This window comes from Gobius niger (genome assembly GCF_951799975.1).
Source record: "Gobius niger genome assembly, chromosome: 5".
NCBI classification, from domain to species: Eukaryota; Metazoa; Chordata; class Actinopteri; order Gobiiformes; family Gobiidae; genus Gobius; species Gobius niger.
The window spans coordinates 21,105,603-21,120,196 of NC_136856.1; the positions used below are offsets into that span (position 1 = coordinate 21,105,603).

General features: G+C 40.2%; 2 protein-coding genes across 3 annotated transcripts; one reads left to right on the forward strand and one right to left on the reverse strand.

Moving 5' to 3' along the window:
- Positions 1-982: 982 nt before the first annotated feature.
- On the forward strand, positions 983-6,186 carry nox1 (NADPH oxidase 1; the record flags this gene model as incomplete). The annotated part of the gene is made up of 13 exons (XM_079556891.1): positions 983-1,044; positions 1,472-1,567; positions 1,657-1,767; positions 1,922-2,006; positions 2,447-2,592; positions 3,222-3,415; positions 3,509-3,635; positions 3,717-3,809; positions 3,889-4,130; positions 4,339-4,501; positions 4,718-4,864; positions 4,951-5,075; positions 6,060-6,186. Exons 1-13 carry the CDS (start codon positions 1,000-1,002, stop codon positions 6,184-6,186), a joined length of 1,701 nt encoding a protein of 566 aa, XP_079413017.1. The 5' UTR covers positions 983-999.
- A 493-nt stretch (positions 6,187-6,679) lies between these two features.
- Positions 6,680-13,678, reverse strand: cstf2 (cleavage stimulation factor, 3' pre-RNA, subunit 2; the record flags this gene model as incomplete). 2 transcript variants are annotated; one of them, XM_079556967.1, is made up of 13 exons in its annotated part: positions 6,680-7,018; positions 7,933-7,989; positions 8,083-8,207; positions 8,508-8,707; positions 8,789-8,888; positions 9,155-9,214; positions 11,662-11,815; positions 11,899-12,021; positions 12,115-12,234; positions 12,401-12,537; positions 12,615-12,784; positions 12,910-12,988; positions 13,588-13,678. In XM_079556967.1, 13 exons carry the CDS (start codon positions 13,676-13,678, stop codon positions 6,893-6,895), a joined length of 1,542 nt encoding a protein of 513 aa, XP_079413093.1. In that variant the 3' UTR covers positions 6,680-6,892. The 2 variants fall into 2 exon arrangements, with proteins under 2 accessions (XP_079413093.1, XP_079413094.1); XM_079556968.1 differs by lacking the exon at positions 9,155-9,214.
- Positions 13,679-14,594: the final 916 nt, after the last annotated feature.

Consider the following 14,594-nt stretch of genomic DNA (forward strand, 5'->3'; position numbering starts at 1 on the left):
TTAGTACTCAGTTACAGTTACTCAAGTACCTGTTCTTGGAGTAGTTTTATCATATGGTGCTTTCTAGTAATACCTCCACTGTGTAAAGTTATAGTCTGGAAGTCTAAATGTATTTAAAAATGTATAAAATGTGCAAAATCGACCACCTAGTCTTTTAGTTTGATGTAAAGTAAGTAATCATTTATATTATTGTTTTGTAAAGTCCCTCTTTCCTGGATTTCAGCAACAAATTAGAGTCTAGCATCCTCCTGTTTTGACCAATGAGACGAGCTTTTCCTGTGAACCAGCCTGTCGGGCCCTATCAGGAGGGAGGGGGAGGAGCCTGATCATTTACTTTAGAAAATTCTGTTCCTGTTCTCCTCATTTTTGCAAACTAAGAAGGGCTTTCTGGTTAAAGAAGAGGGGAGGAATTTGGTTGTTTACTTAAAAATTTCACTTTGCAAACTTTCAGACTTAAATGGCAAAAGCTTTATATTGACAAAAAATGTATGTACTTTGTATTCATGTACCTTATTCTTCATTTTGTGTTGTTTCTCATAATTTGTCTTTACTGAAACACACAACATACACCTGAAACAACACACATTTACGTTGTACTTCTACTTTCATTGCAACGTTACTCTTACTTGAGTAAAAAGGTTGGCAACTCTACACCTTTGCCTAACAAGTAGATGACAGCCACCTGTCAACATTGATAAAATCTTGTATTGTGGGTGCGTATGCCAACACCTGTCGCGGTTCGGCCTCACAACTTCCTCATTCCAATTGTAGTCTTGTTTTTCAAGCCACGTTTCCCAAGACTGGAATGCAGTCCTTCGGCTTCATGAAGAAAGTCATTATCTTGGCTTTATCTCCATGTTGCGGTCAATAATCATCGTATACTCTGTGTGTAGGCTACTTGAGAGGGGTGGAGCTTTTCCCTGGACATTATAAAGTAGCAGTGTGGTGGTGCTGGAGATGTTAAGAAACAAGGAGCCTTGAGCTTCAGACGTCCACATCATGGGGAATTGGATCATTAACAATGGACTCACAGCTTTCATACTGGTAAGTAAGAAGCCTACTAATCTTACATTTCAAAACAAATTCTGACATTTTGTAATGGCAGGTCTACCCTGTCATGTAGCCTGTTATAAATAAATTTACCCATAGGCTTGCTTGTATATGATTTATTACGGTGTTTTTGTTGCGAATAGGGAAATTTCATCCTACAGTTTAATGAATATACAGTGGTTGGTGAAAAAAGACCACGTCCATGCCTCTATATTGTGAGCTTGCAGACTAGGTTTTCTTGGCATCACTCTGACAGTCACCCTGAAAGTTGTGAAGAAGAATTGGGATGATAGAAATGTATTGGGAAAGTTCGTAATGAATTTGGACCACAACACTGAAATAAAATAAATCATGTATCGGACCTTTAAAGTAGCATCTAACGCCGAATCCTGTTTTGTTTTGCATTGTGTCTGCCTTCAAGGTTGTTTGGATGGGGATCAATATCTTCCTCTTCGTTTGGTTTTACCTCTTCTATGATTTGGGAGATCAGTTTTTCTATACCAGACATCTATTAGGGGTGAGTCATACGGCACAAGACCATTTCATAAAGGCTGTATTGCTAGTGTCCTATTTTGTTCCTAATGGCCAAGCTTGCCTCCTCCACAGTCTGCTTTGGCATGGGCCAGAGCTCCAGCCGCTGTCCTCAACTTTAACTGCTTGCTCATCTTGCTCCCAGTGTGTAGGAACTTGCTTTCACTGCTGCGTGGTTCTTTTGTGGTAAGAACATTTTATCTACCTTTCTTCAAGTTGACTGTCCACAAGAAAGGCTGTGAATCAACCATGTAATCCCTTCTGCTAGTACTTTACTGTACAACGTTTATGTATTTATTTATTTTTAATTTAGCCTTTAATATGATTTTGTTTCCCCCAGTGTTGTGGAAGATCAATGAGAAAGCAACTTGACAAGAATTTAAGTTTCCATAAGCTTGTCGCCTACACGATTGCACTGATGACAGGTGAGTTGTCAGTGGTCATCAGGACAAGGTTTTGAATTTGAGATGCTTTTCTTCTCACACATAAGGTTTTATTAATTGTCAAGTTATAGTGGTAAGAGAGCTTTGCTGCCTGTTGTGCATTTCTAAGCACCTGAACAACATTTATTAGTATTAGGGTAGGGCGTAGTGCAGTGCACCTTTCTGCCACTCATTCCTTTAGTGGTTAAATGCAAACAACAGTAAGCTGAGGGTTTCTGATAAAAATACAAAAGCGGCAGGTCAAGGATCATGCTTACATTTGAGTGATGAATAAATATTGGCTAAGCTGTTATTGGCCAGTGGTGGTTTTCCCCAACCTCATCACTTCGTCCGTACAGACACACATATGTGAACTGAGCTACACTTAATGCCATATTAACATCATAATAACACTGTCATTCCCTCTGTTTTTGTCATGCCAGCGGTTCATGTAATTGCTCATTTACTGAATGTGGAGTGGTACAACAACAGCAGGCAAGGGGTTTATGACAAACTCAGCACTGCTCTGTCCAATCTGGAAGACGGCAATAAGACGACTTATCTTAACCCTATACGGAAAACTGACATGGTGAGACACGTTTTTAATTGTTTTAAACTTACACATCATGTTTACAAAGTGCAACACAGATTGTAATTAATATAGTGAGCCTATGCTGTCCCTCGATCTTCCAGACACATACAGTAAAAATAAAGGCACGCTGGTCTGTCATGTTTAATAAAATGTGCTTGTGAACTCTAAAAAATTGTGACAAAACAGTGATTTAAAAACACTGAAAAGGTGACAAAAGAGCAGCCAAAAAGTGACAAACACAACAAAAGAGCGACCAAAATATGACAAAAAAGTGATGATTGAAAAAGAAAAAAGTGTCAACACGGCAACAATGTGAGGAAACACTGGCCTATAACCTTTTCGATTTGGGTAAAGCCAACTGGTGAAAATGCACTCGGTTAAGGTGGGTGTTAAGAGATTAAGCATGTTTAATTCATATCCGGGAATATATTTATTTTATGTGTTTATTCATTTATTTGACAGGACATATGTAGGACTTTATGTTATTGATTTGAAAGTTAGTTTGGGAAAACATAAATCGCTAAAGCTTTCAGGCGGATTGGCCTCTTGTCCATTATCGTTTGATTGTATAAATGACCTGATGTGTTTATTAAATATAAAGAGTTGATTCTCTCCTTGTGTTGCAGGATCCACAGCAAATTCCAACTTACTTGGTGTTCACCACCATCGCTGGTCTCACTGGGGTCATCATCACCCTGTGTCTCATTCTGATCATCACTTCCTCTATGGAGGTCATTCGGCGGAGCTACTTTGAAGTCTTCTGGTACACGCATCACCTCTTCATCATTTTCTTCGCTGGTCTGGTTTTCCATGGAGCTGGGTGAGAGAACAGAATTCACGCCCGTTCTAGTACATTTCTCGCAGGTTTATTTATTGTGGCTTATTCCATTTGACATATTTGACCCATCTGCAGTCGTATTGTACGAAGCCAAACGACAACAGACCCACCCCATAATTTTACCATCTGCAAAGACCTCAGCGACCAATGGGGAAAGATACCTGAGTGCCCCATCCCTCAGTTTGCAGGAGGGTTTCCACAGGTTTGTCAAAATGTTCCACTTGATATGTTTTTTTGTTGTTTACTGCACCTTTATACCAATGTTCCATGTTGTCTTCTTTAGACTTGGATGTGGGTCATTGCGCCCATGTTTTTGTATCTTTGTGAAAGAATTCTTCGTTTTATCCGCTATACTCAGACTGTCCAATACAGAAAGGTAACTTGCTGTTGCAGTGTTTAAGAGATTGTACCTAAATCTTTTAAGTTCCTTGTTAATTTAGTTGTATCACTTTCAGATTGTTATGAGGCCTTCTAAAGTGCTGGAGCTACAGCTGGTCAAGACTGGGTTCAAAATGGATGTGGGTCAGTACATCTTCATCAACTGCCCATCCATCTCGCAGCTGGAGTGGCATCCTTTCACCATGACGTCTGCTCCAGAGGAGGACTTTTTCAGTGTGCACATTCGCTCAGCTGGAGACTGGACCAACAAGCTCATCGACATTATGGAGAAACTACCAGAGGGAGCCCAGGGACCCAAGTCAGTCCAGTTAACTTTCAATAGTGTTAAGACTTGATGTTGACGTTGGAGCATCGGTAATTAAGTAGTAATAAATGCAAGTAAAGCACAGCAAACGATGAGATTAGACAGCATCCACGTTAAAATGCATGAAACAATATTTGTACAGTTTATTTTTCACTATTTCTCATGATCATCGGATATTTGACTAAACCATTTCCTTCTTTAGACTTGGTGTGGACGGCCCGTTTGGCACAGCCAGTGAGGATGTCTTCGACTATGAGGTTGCCATGCTGGTCGGTGCTGGTATTGGAGTGACACCATTTGCCTCCATTCTCAAATCCATCTGGTACAAATTCAAAACGTCCGACCCAAAGCTACGCACCAGAAAGGTTAGAAGGGCTCTGCATGTGGTTTCAATGACACAGTATCTGTTTAACAATGGAGTGAAACCATTGCACTTCGTGGATGTCAAAACAACCAGCTCTTTGTTTTATTATGCTGTGCGCTTTCTCAATACACCCATGTTAAAGGGTGTGTCGTGGCTTTGTTGACTCGTTTGTGAAGGAATTATTGTTTGACGAGCCTGCATCTACTTCCCGGAACAGATCTATTTCTACTGGCTGTGTCGGGAAACGTATGCCTTTGAATGGTTTGCTGACCTTCTCCAAGTGCTTGAGAGAGAGATGGAGGAGAGAGGCATGGGGCATTTCCTCACTTACAAGCTGTACCTTACTGGATGGGACCAAAGCCTTGTGCGTAGCTTGGCAAACATTTCTCCAAGCCTGCTGGAATTTGTACATGAAGTTTTAATTCTTTTATGTCCTTCATGTTTCCTCAGGCAGATTTCTTTAATGTCAATTTTGATAAGGACACAGATGTGGTCACTGGGCTAAAACAGAAAACCAACATTGGCAGGCCCATCTGGGATAAAGAGTTTGAACAAGTTCGCAAAGAAAATCCCACGTATGTGCCTTTTTTTTTTTACACTTTTACTTATTGCTTGTTCTTTATACAGTGGGTGTGAAAGTTTAGGCATCCTGGATCAAAATGTCTATTCATGTGAATAATGAAACAAGGTAAAGGTGTAATGATCTCCCAAAGGCATGAGGTTGTAGATGAGACATTCTCATAACATTTCCCTTAAAAAATAAGGTTTTAATTCCATCATTTACATTTTCAAAATAATATTAATGTAAAAAAGGCTAGAGCAAAAGTGTGGGCACCCTGCGGAATAAATGCTTTATAGCCCTCAAATATGGCAAGTATCAAATCTCTTTAAAGGCTTTTCTAGGCAGCCAAGAATCTTTCAATTCTAACTTGAGGGATTTTTGCCCTTTCTTCCTCACAAAAGTCTTCCAGAACTGAGAGATTTCTGTCACACATTGCTCTTTGGAGGTTTATCCACAGATCTTCAGTGATGTTTAGGTCAGAAGACTGTAAAGGCCTGCAATGTGTGACAGGCAGCCCAGAAATTTCTCAGTTATGGAAGACTTGTGTAAGGAAGAAAGGGCAAAAATCCCTCATGAATTGAAAGGCTGCTTAGGAAAGGCTGTGATACTTGCCATATTTCAGGGCTATGGGGCAATAATTTTGCAGGGTTTCCAAACTTTTGCTCTTGACTTTTTTACATTAATATCATTTTGAAAATGTAAATGATGGAATTCAAGCAGAACTAAGTAACTCATGCCCCTAGAGACCATAGGCATGTTGCGTTTTTCTCATTAATTGTCTGTGAGAGTAAATACTACGCTGACAGAAAAGACAAAGGGAGAGGAGGGATATTGTACATCCAATTACACTATGGAGTTAACTTTTCTCACTAAAACTTGGCTGTAAACACTGTTTAAGTGGCGCTATACTAATCTTTCACACCCCACTGTAGCCGTCGAGCCAATGAATGATATTCCCTCGCATGCTCATGCACTCACCTCTTCCTACTGTCATCAGGTCTGTGGTGGGCACGTTCCTATGTGGTCCTCTAGTCCTAGCCAAGGTTTTGGAAAATAAATGTGCGAAATTTTCTGATGTAGATCCACGTAAGACAAAGTTTTATTTCAACAAGGAAAATTTCTGAAACAATCGCGCTGTTTCAAAGGTAAAACTGTCAATATATTGCTTCTTCACTGAATGCATATTTGGAATAATCCTATTTTTTGAGACTCCATTTTCAGTTTGACTGCACTTGGTTTGTCTTTATATAAATATATATATAGTAGCAGATGGATTGTTTTAACATGTAAATATATGAAAGCAGTTACCAGAACATGATTAGTTGATGGGTGTGGATGTGCCTGTACAAACGAGTGTATGACTGACCAATGATTCATGCCATTAGTGATTTTGTATGATTTGTTTAACAAAGTTGTACGGTTATGTAGAATATATTTCAGGTCGTAATCCCTAATCAATAGGGAAATCAACAACTTTTTGGAAATTCAGCAATGTTTCCGTATCTCAAGAGCTTGGATTTATGCCAGACAATCTGACTAAGGAAGGCAACACAATACGCAACGTGTTTGTATCCATTATTTTTTATATTCAATAAATGCAAAACTTCCAAGTGTTGTCCTTTACGGTTTATTGACAAAGCAATTCAGTAAAAGCGAAGTCAAAGAAATGTTGAGATATCTAATACATCACAAATAATAGTCGTACATAAGACTTGACAAGAACAAAATTACAGTGGCAAAGTAATTCTAAAACAAGATGGAACCCATGAGGCATTTTAAACCAACCAGCATGTGTTCTTATGCAACTTTATTGACAGTGATGTGTTTACATTATGGTGCTCCACTTGCAGTCTTCTGAATCTGCTCCTTGAGGATTAGGATGCTCTGTCGCTGTTCTGGGGGCAGCATGGCGATCTGTTCTGGAGTAAGCTGTAGCACTTGCATGATGAGAGCCGCCTACAAAGGAGGATGACAAACAAAAGACACTATTGATTAATATGACAAAGGACAGCGTAGTAGCGACTACGTAATAACGGCTGGATTCTCGAAACAATGAGCATTTCCTCAAGCCTTACTGTAAAATGTCATAAGCCATTGTTTGAGCCAAGCAACTGTGAACATGACCAGGAAAGAAAAAAAAAAAAAAAAAAAGCGAAAGAGGAATCCAGGCATTTTTTACTATTTGTTTGAATGTTGTGTTACATTTAAACAAATACATGGATGTTTGTCTATTTTAAGTTGCTATAGTAAGCATTCATTCACTCTCCACATACAGTATTCTACAGTCTTAAACAGCGGCATCTGGTGGTTTGAAAAGTGCATTACAACCTAAGAAATGTGGACGGCTGCTTGACTATTCTCTTTTAGAATCAAATTGTCATGAATGAGCCGTTTAACCAGCAATTAATAAAGTGATCATTGAGTAAGAGTTTAACACTTTGCACGCAGAGATAAGTTATAAAAGGTATGAGAGTTAAAACAATGAATGAGCTTCAAATAAAGTAATACTGATTCAGCAACCTCAAAATGAAGTCACTGTTCAAGATAAAATAGTGGAATATTATGAAATACACTTTGCTTGTGACAGCAGGAGCATAATGTGAGACAGATCCAAATGTGCTTCAAGGCTTCTGCTTGCACATGATATGACACAAAATGACTATTTGGTGGTGTAAGTTGAATCTGTTGTCACAGCTTCCCCAAAGACAGACAGATGTGGCTTTCATTCTGCACCAACAGCCGCTCTGACCACCACCAGCACCCACAGAGGCAATGTGGGTGACGTCTCTTGCCAAAAGACACAACTGTGTGCACTACTTGGAGCCTCATTTCCAGTTACAAGGAGACTTCTCATCTGCCAAGCCACTCACCTTCTCTTGGTCTTGAGAAGAAACTTGTCCCTGACCGGGGCTGAAACCTCCTCCGGGCTAAAGGACACATAAGGTGAAACATCAGTGTTTCATTATGATGATTGTCATTGGTAGTGTATAAAAGTCTGTTGAAGTAGCAGCAGCTCTTACTGGTCTGACAACTGGTGGAGCACCAGGCCCCATGTTGTGGGGAACAGGACCCGGCATTCCCCCGGCCATAGGAACCCTCTGGTTGCCAACAGGCCCACGAGCATCCATCGCTCTGGGGTCACGACCTAGAGAAAGTTGGCCAAAGAATAAAAATGTAAAGTCATGAAGTATCATTTTGTAGCTTTTAGACAGATACCGTATCAGATTATCACAATGACTCAAGACGTTGGCATTAAAAACAAGGAGACAAGAGAATCATAGACAATAGTAAAACAAAAGGACAGAAAACATCCCATTCAGGAAAGAGGCAAATGGCATACATTACACTTCCTTCTCTTTCGCAAGACAATTACAATTTACATAAAATAGAGTTCTTCCTTAAAAATAAACTAATTCAGATAAAACGCCTGCGCCACTGCTGTTACCTCTTGTCTCCATTGGTGGTCCACGTTGCTCCATCATTGGGGGCCCTCTGGGGTCACCCATCATATTTCTTGGTTCCCCCATTGGGGGGCCTCTCATGTCCATAGGGGGTCCTCTCATATCAGGAGGGGGTCCGGTACCCATCTGGCCCATGTGCACTGGAGGCGCTTGGTGCGGAGGTGGGGCTCCCATGTACCCTCGACTACATGCAAACAGAACATTTCATGAGCGTTGCTTTGTGTTATAATAATGGCATTGTATGGGCAGTGGTTGTGTATCTTACTTGGGGTCAATCACCTCTCCTGTAACAGACAATAGAGTTCCCCCTCTGGGATCATTGGGACCATCTCCTAGCAGACCTCTTGGGGGAATACCACCTGGTCCTGAAAGCAGGAGGAAAATATTTCATATAAATGTGAGGCATAGCTTTGACTATGCAAAACTCAAACCCTTTAAAGATAAACAAACAAACAAACAAAAAAGATTAGACAGCAATGTCCTTTGTCAGGAAAATGTTGTGGGTTTGAGGTTATGGACACCTACTGGACAAAATGGCTAACAACATTTGTGGGTAGAATCAGCTTGCAATGACATGCAGTCATTTCTTTGTCCTATGACCTCACAGGAGAAGTGAGGGGTACAGTGATACCTTGTGGCCGCTCGATAGCAGCTGGGCCAGATGATCCTGTAGGGGAATGTTGAATGTTTCCTGAGTCAGCATTGAATGAGAAGAACAAGAGAAACTCAGGCTAAAGACATAACGCACAGACAAGCATGGATTTTTATCCAAAATACTCAAACTGATTTCCAGATGTATTCTTAAGGACATTTCTTGCTATTATTACATTGTTAAAAGGGACACTGCGTAACATTTTGGACTATACTGTTGCCATCAGTGCAAAACATGCTCCTACTGACCAGCTCGACACAGAAAATGCTATTACTGTAGTGAATAATCAAAGAATGGATTTGGATGAGGACCTAAGCTACTTAAATCTCAAATTCTACTGACTTTAGTCAACATCTCAATGGAGACGAGCTGGAGACGTACCCACTCTCTGTAAAATTACAGTCATGTCTTAGGAGAGCTGAGCCGCTCCCAGCAAAAACACATGTTTGTATATTTATGAGGTATTTTTCCAATGATGAAATGATCTATCATGAAATGAATGCTAGTATTTCAATTTTATTTAATAGTGAAAAGATGATTTAACGTCATGTATACAAATATTAGTTTGTTACTTATTAGGTTTAATTTGTCTACACTTTTGTCTTTGTACTGAAGAGTTGAGCTTTCTTTTTAAAAGGTTCATACTGTCTTCTTCGTATAAACTGTTAACGATTGTTGTCTTTTAGTTAGACAGAAGATTTGTTTACCTGCTTTAATAGTTTAAATCACTTCCTGTGATCTTCCTCAGAAGCGTCACCTTGTGGTGAAAGTGACTTGCATGGATTTACCAGTCAGTAGGGAGAGCTTTCGCCCCCTACTGACTGGCGCCTTCTCCAGGATGGCATCCCAGGTGTGGGATAAGGTGTACACTCCGTCATCCCAGTTCATAGATGTTAGTGCACGTTTCCTGATCTTGATGGCTTCTCTAATCCAGCGGTGATACTTGTTACTTTCGGCACAGATCACCCTTGAGTTGTCCCAGTTCATGATGTGGTTCCCCCTCTTGCAATGATCCGATATGGCTGATTTTAGATTTTCTTGCAGTGCTTTCTCATTTATTGCTCTTGTTTGTCTATTGGTTGGACGATTCAACACATTCCACCACACCGGAAACATAAAATTCACCCACGAAGAGGAATCCGATAACTCCATGGCTTTACTGGACTGAAAAAAAATACATCACCAAGAGGACGGCAGCATACACATCAAAATACACAGGAAACCCCCACACACCAATATATGCTATGGACTTCGGAACGCCCAGCTGCTCAGAAACTCTCAGAAGTCAGGACACTGTACAACAAGGCAAACATCATTACAGACACACAAGACAGGTAGGAGGAGGATATATCACATACAAGACGCACTCACACACTGTCAATATCCACGATGGGCTATAGAAAAGGGGAGAAAACAGGCACAAAACACAGGAACAACACAGGGGAAGAAGGGGAGGAGGACACAAAAACTGCCATAGTCACTTTACCATATATCAAGGGGATCACAGAGCGCATACAGAGGGCCTTAAGGAAACACAACAAACAAAACCACACATGAAACTCAGACTGTTACTGGTTAGACCCAAAGACTCCACCAAGACTGAAAATGCGATGTCATATACGAAATACCATGCCTATCATGCAATAAAACCTATGTGGGGGAGACAGGGAGATCCTTCTGCACACGCAAGAAAGAACACCAGAAGGAATGTGAAAAGGAGACAACCAATAGACAAACAAGAGCCATAAAAGAGAAAACAGTCCAAGAAAATCTACAATCACCCATATCGGATCATTGCAAGAGGGAGAACCACATCATGAACTGGGACAATGCCAGGGTCATCCGTGCCGAAAGTAACAGTAGAGAAGCCATCGAGATCAGGAAACATGTACCAACATCTATGAACCGGGATGACGTAGTGTACACATTATCCCACACCTGGGATGCCATCCGGAAGGCCAGAAGGCGCAAATAAGTAGGGGGCGAAAGCGGGTAAATTCATGTAAGCAGCCGATTCCACGTCACTTTCACCACCAGGTGATGCTTCTGAGGAAGATCACAGGAAGTGATCGGAGTTGAGTTTTGTTGTCGTTTGTTTCAGTAATCCTTTTTCTACCATCTCTCAGTTGAAAAGGCCTAATGTGATTACCTTCAAATTTTGTCTATCCTCATTATTATTATCATTATTATAATAACCTAATTTATTGTTATTGTTGTTATTACGCAGAGCTGTTATCAAACCACAAAGAAAAGGCAATTTGTCTGAGACGTGAAAAGATCAGACGAAGACATTATGACAGTAACAACGTGGAGGAGCCCCTTGACTGAGTATGCACGAGTACTCCACACGATTTAAACAAAGCACAACTCCAGATATATACATTTTCCAGGTTTAAATACAAGGGAACAGTACACATTAATAGATCTTTTTAAACATTGATTTACCGAGATTTGCTCTTTAAAATTAAACTGAAATCTTACAGTACCTGGGGGTCCAACTGGTGCAGAACCGGGCCCAGGTCCAGGTCCAGGTCCAGGCCCAGGCCCAGGTCCAGGTCCAGGTCCAGGCATTGGCCCAGGAACAACACCCATATTAGGAGGTTGCATCATTTGAGGTGCTCCATTAACATGCATCCCAGGCTATCAAAGCAACAAAAAGTAAAACATCATCAATTCCCAGAGTGGTGATTATAATTACATATTTTTAAGACTGTTGCTCTTACCACAGTCTGCGGCTGTGAGACTGGAACATTGGGCTGAGCTGGAAGCGGGTTACCTGATGGTGCGCCTCCACCCTGTCCACTTGGTACTAGGGGCGGGACTGTAGTTTGTCGATGAAGCATTTTCTATATGAATACAAAATATAGCTCATTTTAACAATTGTAAAATGGACACAGTCAATGAAATGTAAGACTCATTGTCCATTAATGATTACTTACCAAAGCTATTTCTGGATCAACTATACGCATAACAACTTGGGCCTGTAACAATGCATAGGCCAACTGAGGGTTCTGGAGCAGCATATTTCTTGCCTCCTGTGGACTATTTTGGACACATAACTAGGGAAGAAAGAAATTTGTTTTGAAGACATCACAAAAGGAAGAAGGGATATTACAGTAAATGTTGTGATAGAAAAGTACATAATTCGTCATGACACAAACATTTGAAAAAAAAGACAGTTCTGCAAATGAGCAGCAAATGTAAAAAGTAAAAAAAAAAGTGTACCTTCATCTGTTTCATGAGTTCAAACATTTGTTCTGGGGGGAGACTGGCCACAGCTCTGCTAATGGATTCCGGGGCCTCCTCTGGCATCACACTATCCCCATATGGAGACTCAATAATGGGAGCGCCCGTGCCCAGGCCTGTCCACATAAAAGGTGGTTGAATGTTGTGTGTTAAATGAAGCTTTCATTTTGGAAAACAAATCATAAGTACTTACTTTTAAGTTCTTCTTTGTTTTTTTCACTTGCTGCATTGTCAACCCGAAGAGCACGGCCACTGAATTCTCTCCCATTCAAGTTGCGCATGGCACTGAGAGCAGTCTCCTGGTCCTGGTATTCGCAGAAGCCATAGCCTTTTGGCTTTCCAGTTTCTCTGTCGTAAACTAACCTGCGGTATTGGAGGAAACAATAAGTAGCTACCGGTTTAAACATAAACAAAACAATAATACAAAAGCAGTATATTACTATAATAAAAATAAAACCTCACTATTATCAAAATGTTTATTCACTTACCTGAAACTCACCACAAGTCCCACTTCAGAGAAGATATCTTTCAGTTGTTCCTCTGTAGCTTCATAAGGAATGTTTCCCACTAAAAACACACAGCATGTTATATTATAACATGATGTGCGTTATAATATAACACTTTGGACATGCATTGTCATCATAAAAATAACAATACATGTCGATAGTGTTGAATTCAACACTCTGGCATTAAAATATATACACTAAAACTAAACTTTGAGAAAAGAGTCGGAGTCTCAGACGAAAAGTAATTTAGTTTTGTAGTACTGTATTATAATAATAAAATAAAACATCTGTAATAATGAATATTTATTACATTGTCTACCTATATTCTCCACAACAAAGTAACTCCGATAGGGTAGCCCAAAAGAGAAACCGACAAACAAAGCATACAACAAACATTCACAACCTTCTGCAGCACAACCGCCCAGGTGAACAGACACCACAATTGTAACATAATCGGCAAGAAAATGGCAGGTAAAAAATCATATCTTTCAAGTGAACTTTTCACAGATATTTTGAGTCCAGTTGTTTGTTTCCCGCAAGCTGGAGCTACGGCAAACTGACCACACAGTGAGCCACACGTGTAAACATCTATTTATCTATCAATTTCAGCAACGCCTATCCTGCTGGAACCGCATGAATACAAAATAACTAGAGACTAACCAAACACTGAGCGAAGAGAGCGATCTAGCGCGGGGTCTCTGGCGGCGGCTGCGGCCGCAGCAGCGGCAGCGGCGGCAGCGACGGTCGCCATTTTTGGACACAAATTGATGTTGCACCGGAAACACGAAGACCAATTTCCGACTCAGTAAACACTTTCTACACTGGGCGCTAGACTGCGCTAAATCCCCAGTTACTTCACCCGATTTTACGTTGATAATGTACTTTATTTCGACAACAAACTAAGTGGCGTTAAGCTAGCATTACCAAAACGAGTGCTCGGTAGTATAATGCATATAATGTGGTGTAAGTTAAGTTTAGCTCAGGCTTGTTGCTGCGGTCAGACGTTAACGAAAGTTGAAAAAGAACACAAGCAACTGGAGAAGTTAGAAAGCCCAAGCGAGCAAACTCAGGGTTTCTGGCTATTCTGCACTGGCAAAACGCGGTAAGTTTACTATTTTAATATACATTTTAATTTGTGCGAAGCGTTTAGCGTTGGGATTTATTTTGAATTATGTCGTAATAAATTTACTGGTATCTAATTTGCACAGGTGGGTCGAGCTATGTATTAACAGTTCCCGTGTTACTGTTTATTGTCTCCGTAGAAAGTAGATAAAATAATAATACTACAGTTAATTATAAAACATTAGTATTTTTTATTATTATCATTATTATTATTTACATAACTTCATATTCATTAACAAACTGTTAATGACTGTTAAACAAAAATACTTTGTAACTTTTCTTTGGTCTTTTCTTTTCATTTCATTTCATTTCATTTCATTTCATTTCATTTCATTTCATTTCATTTCATTTGCTATGCGGATAGTCTGGCAGGCAGTTAATGGTTAACTGGACAGTCTAAAACGTGGTAATTTGGTAGTGATGTGATGCACCTTGAAACGTTTGAAACTTGAGCTTGGCACTGCATTACAAAGAAGAGTCTTTACATCTTTGATCATTAAAAAACTATTTATTGGGGGGAAATATAAGACTTGGTTCCACTGGGG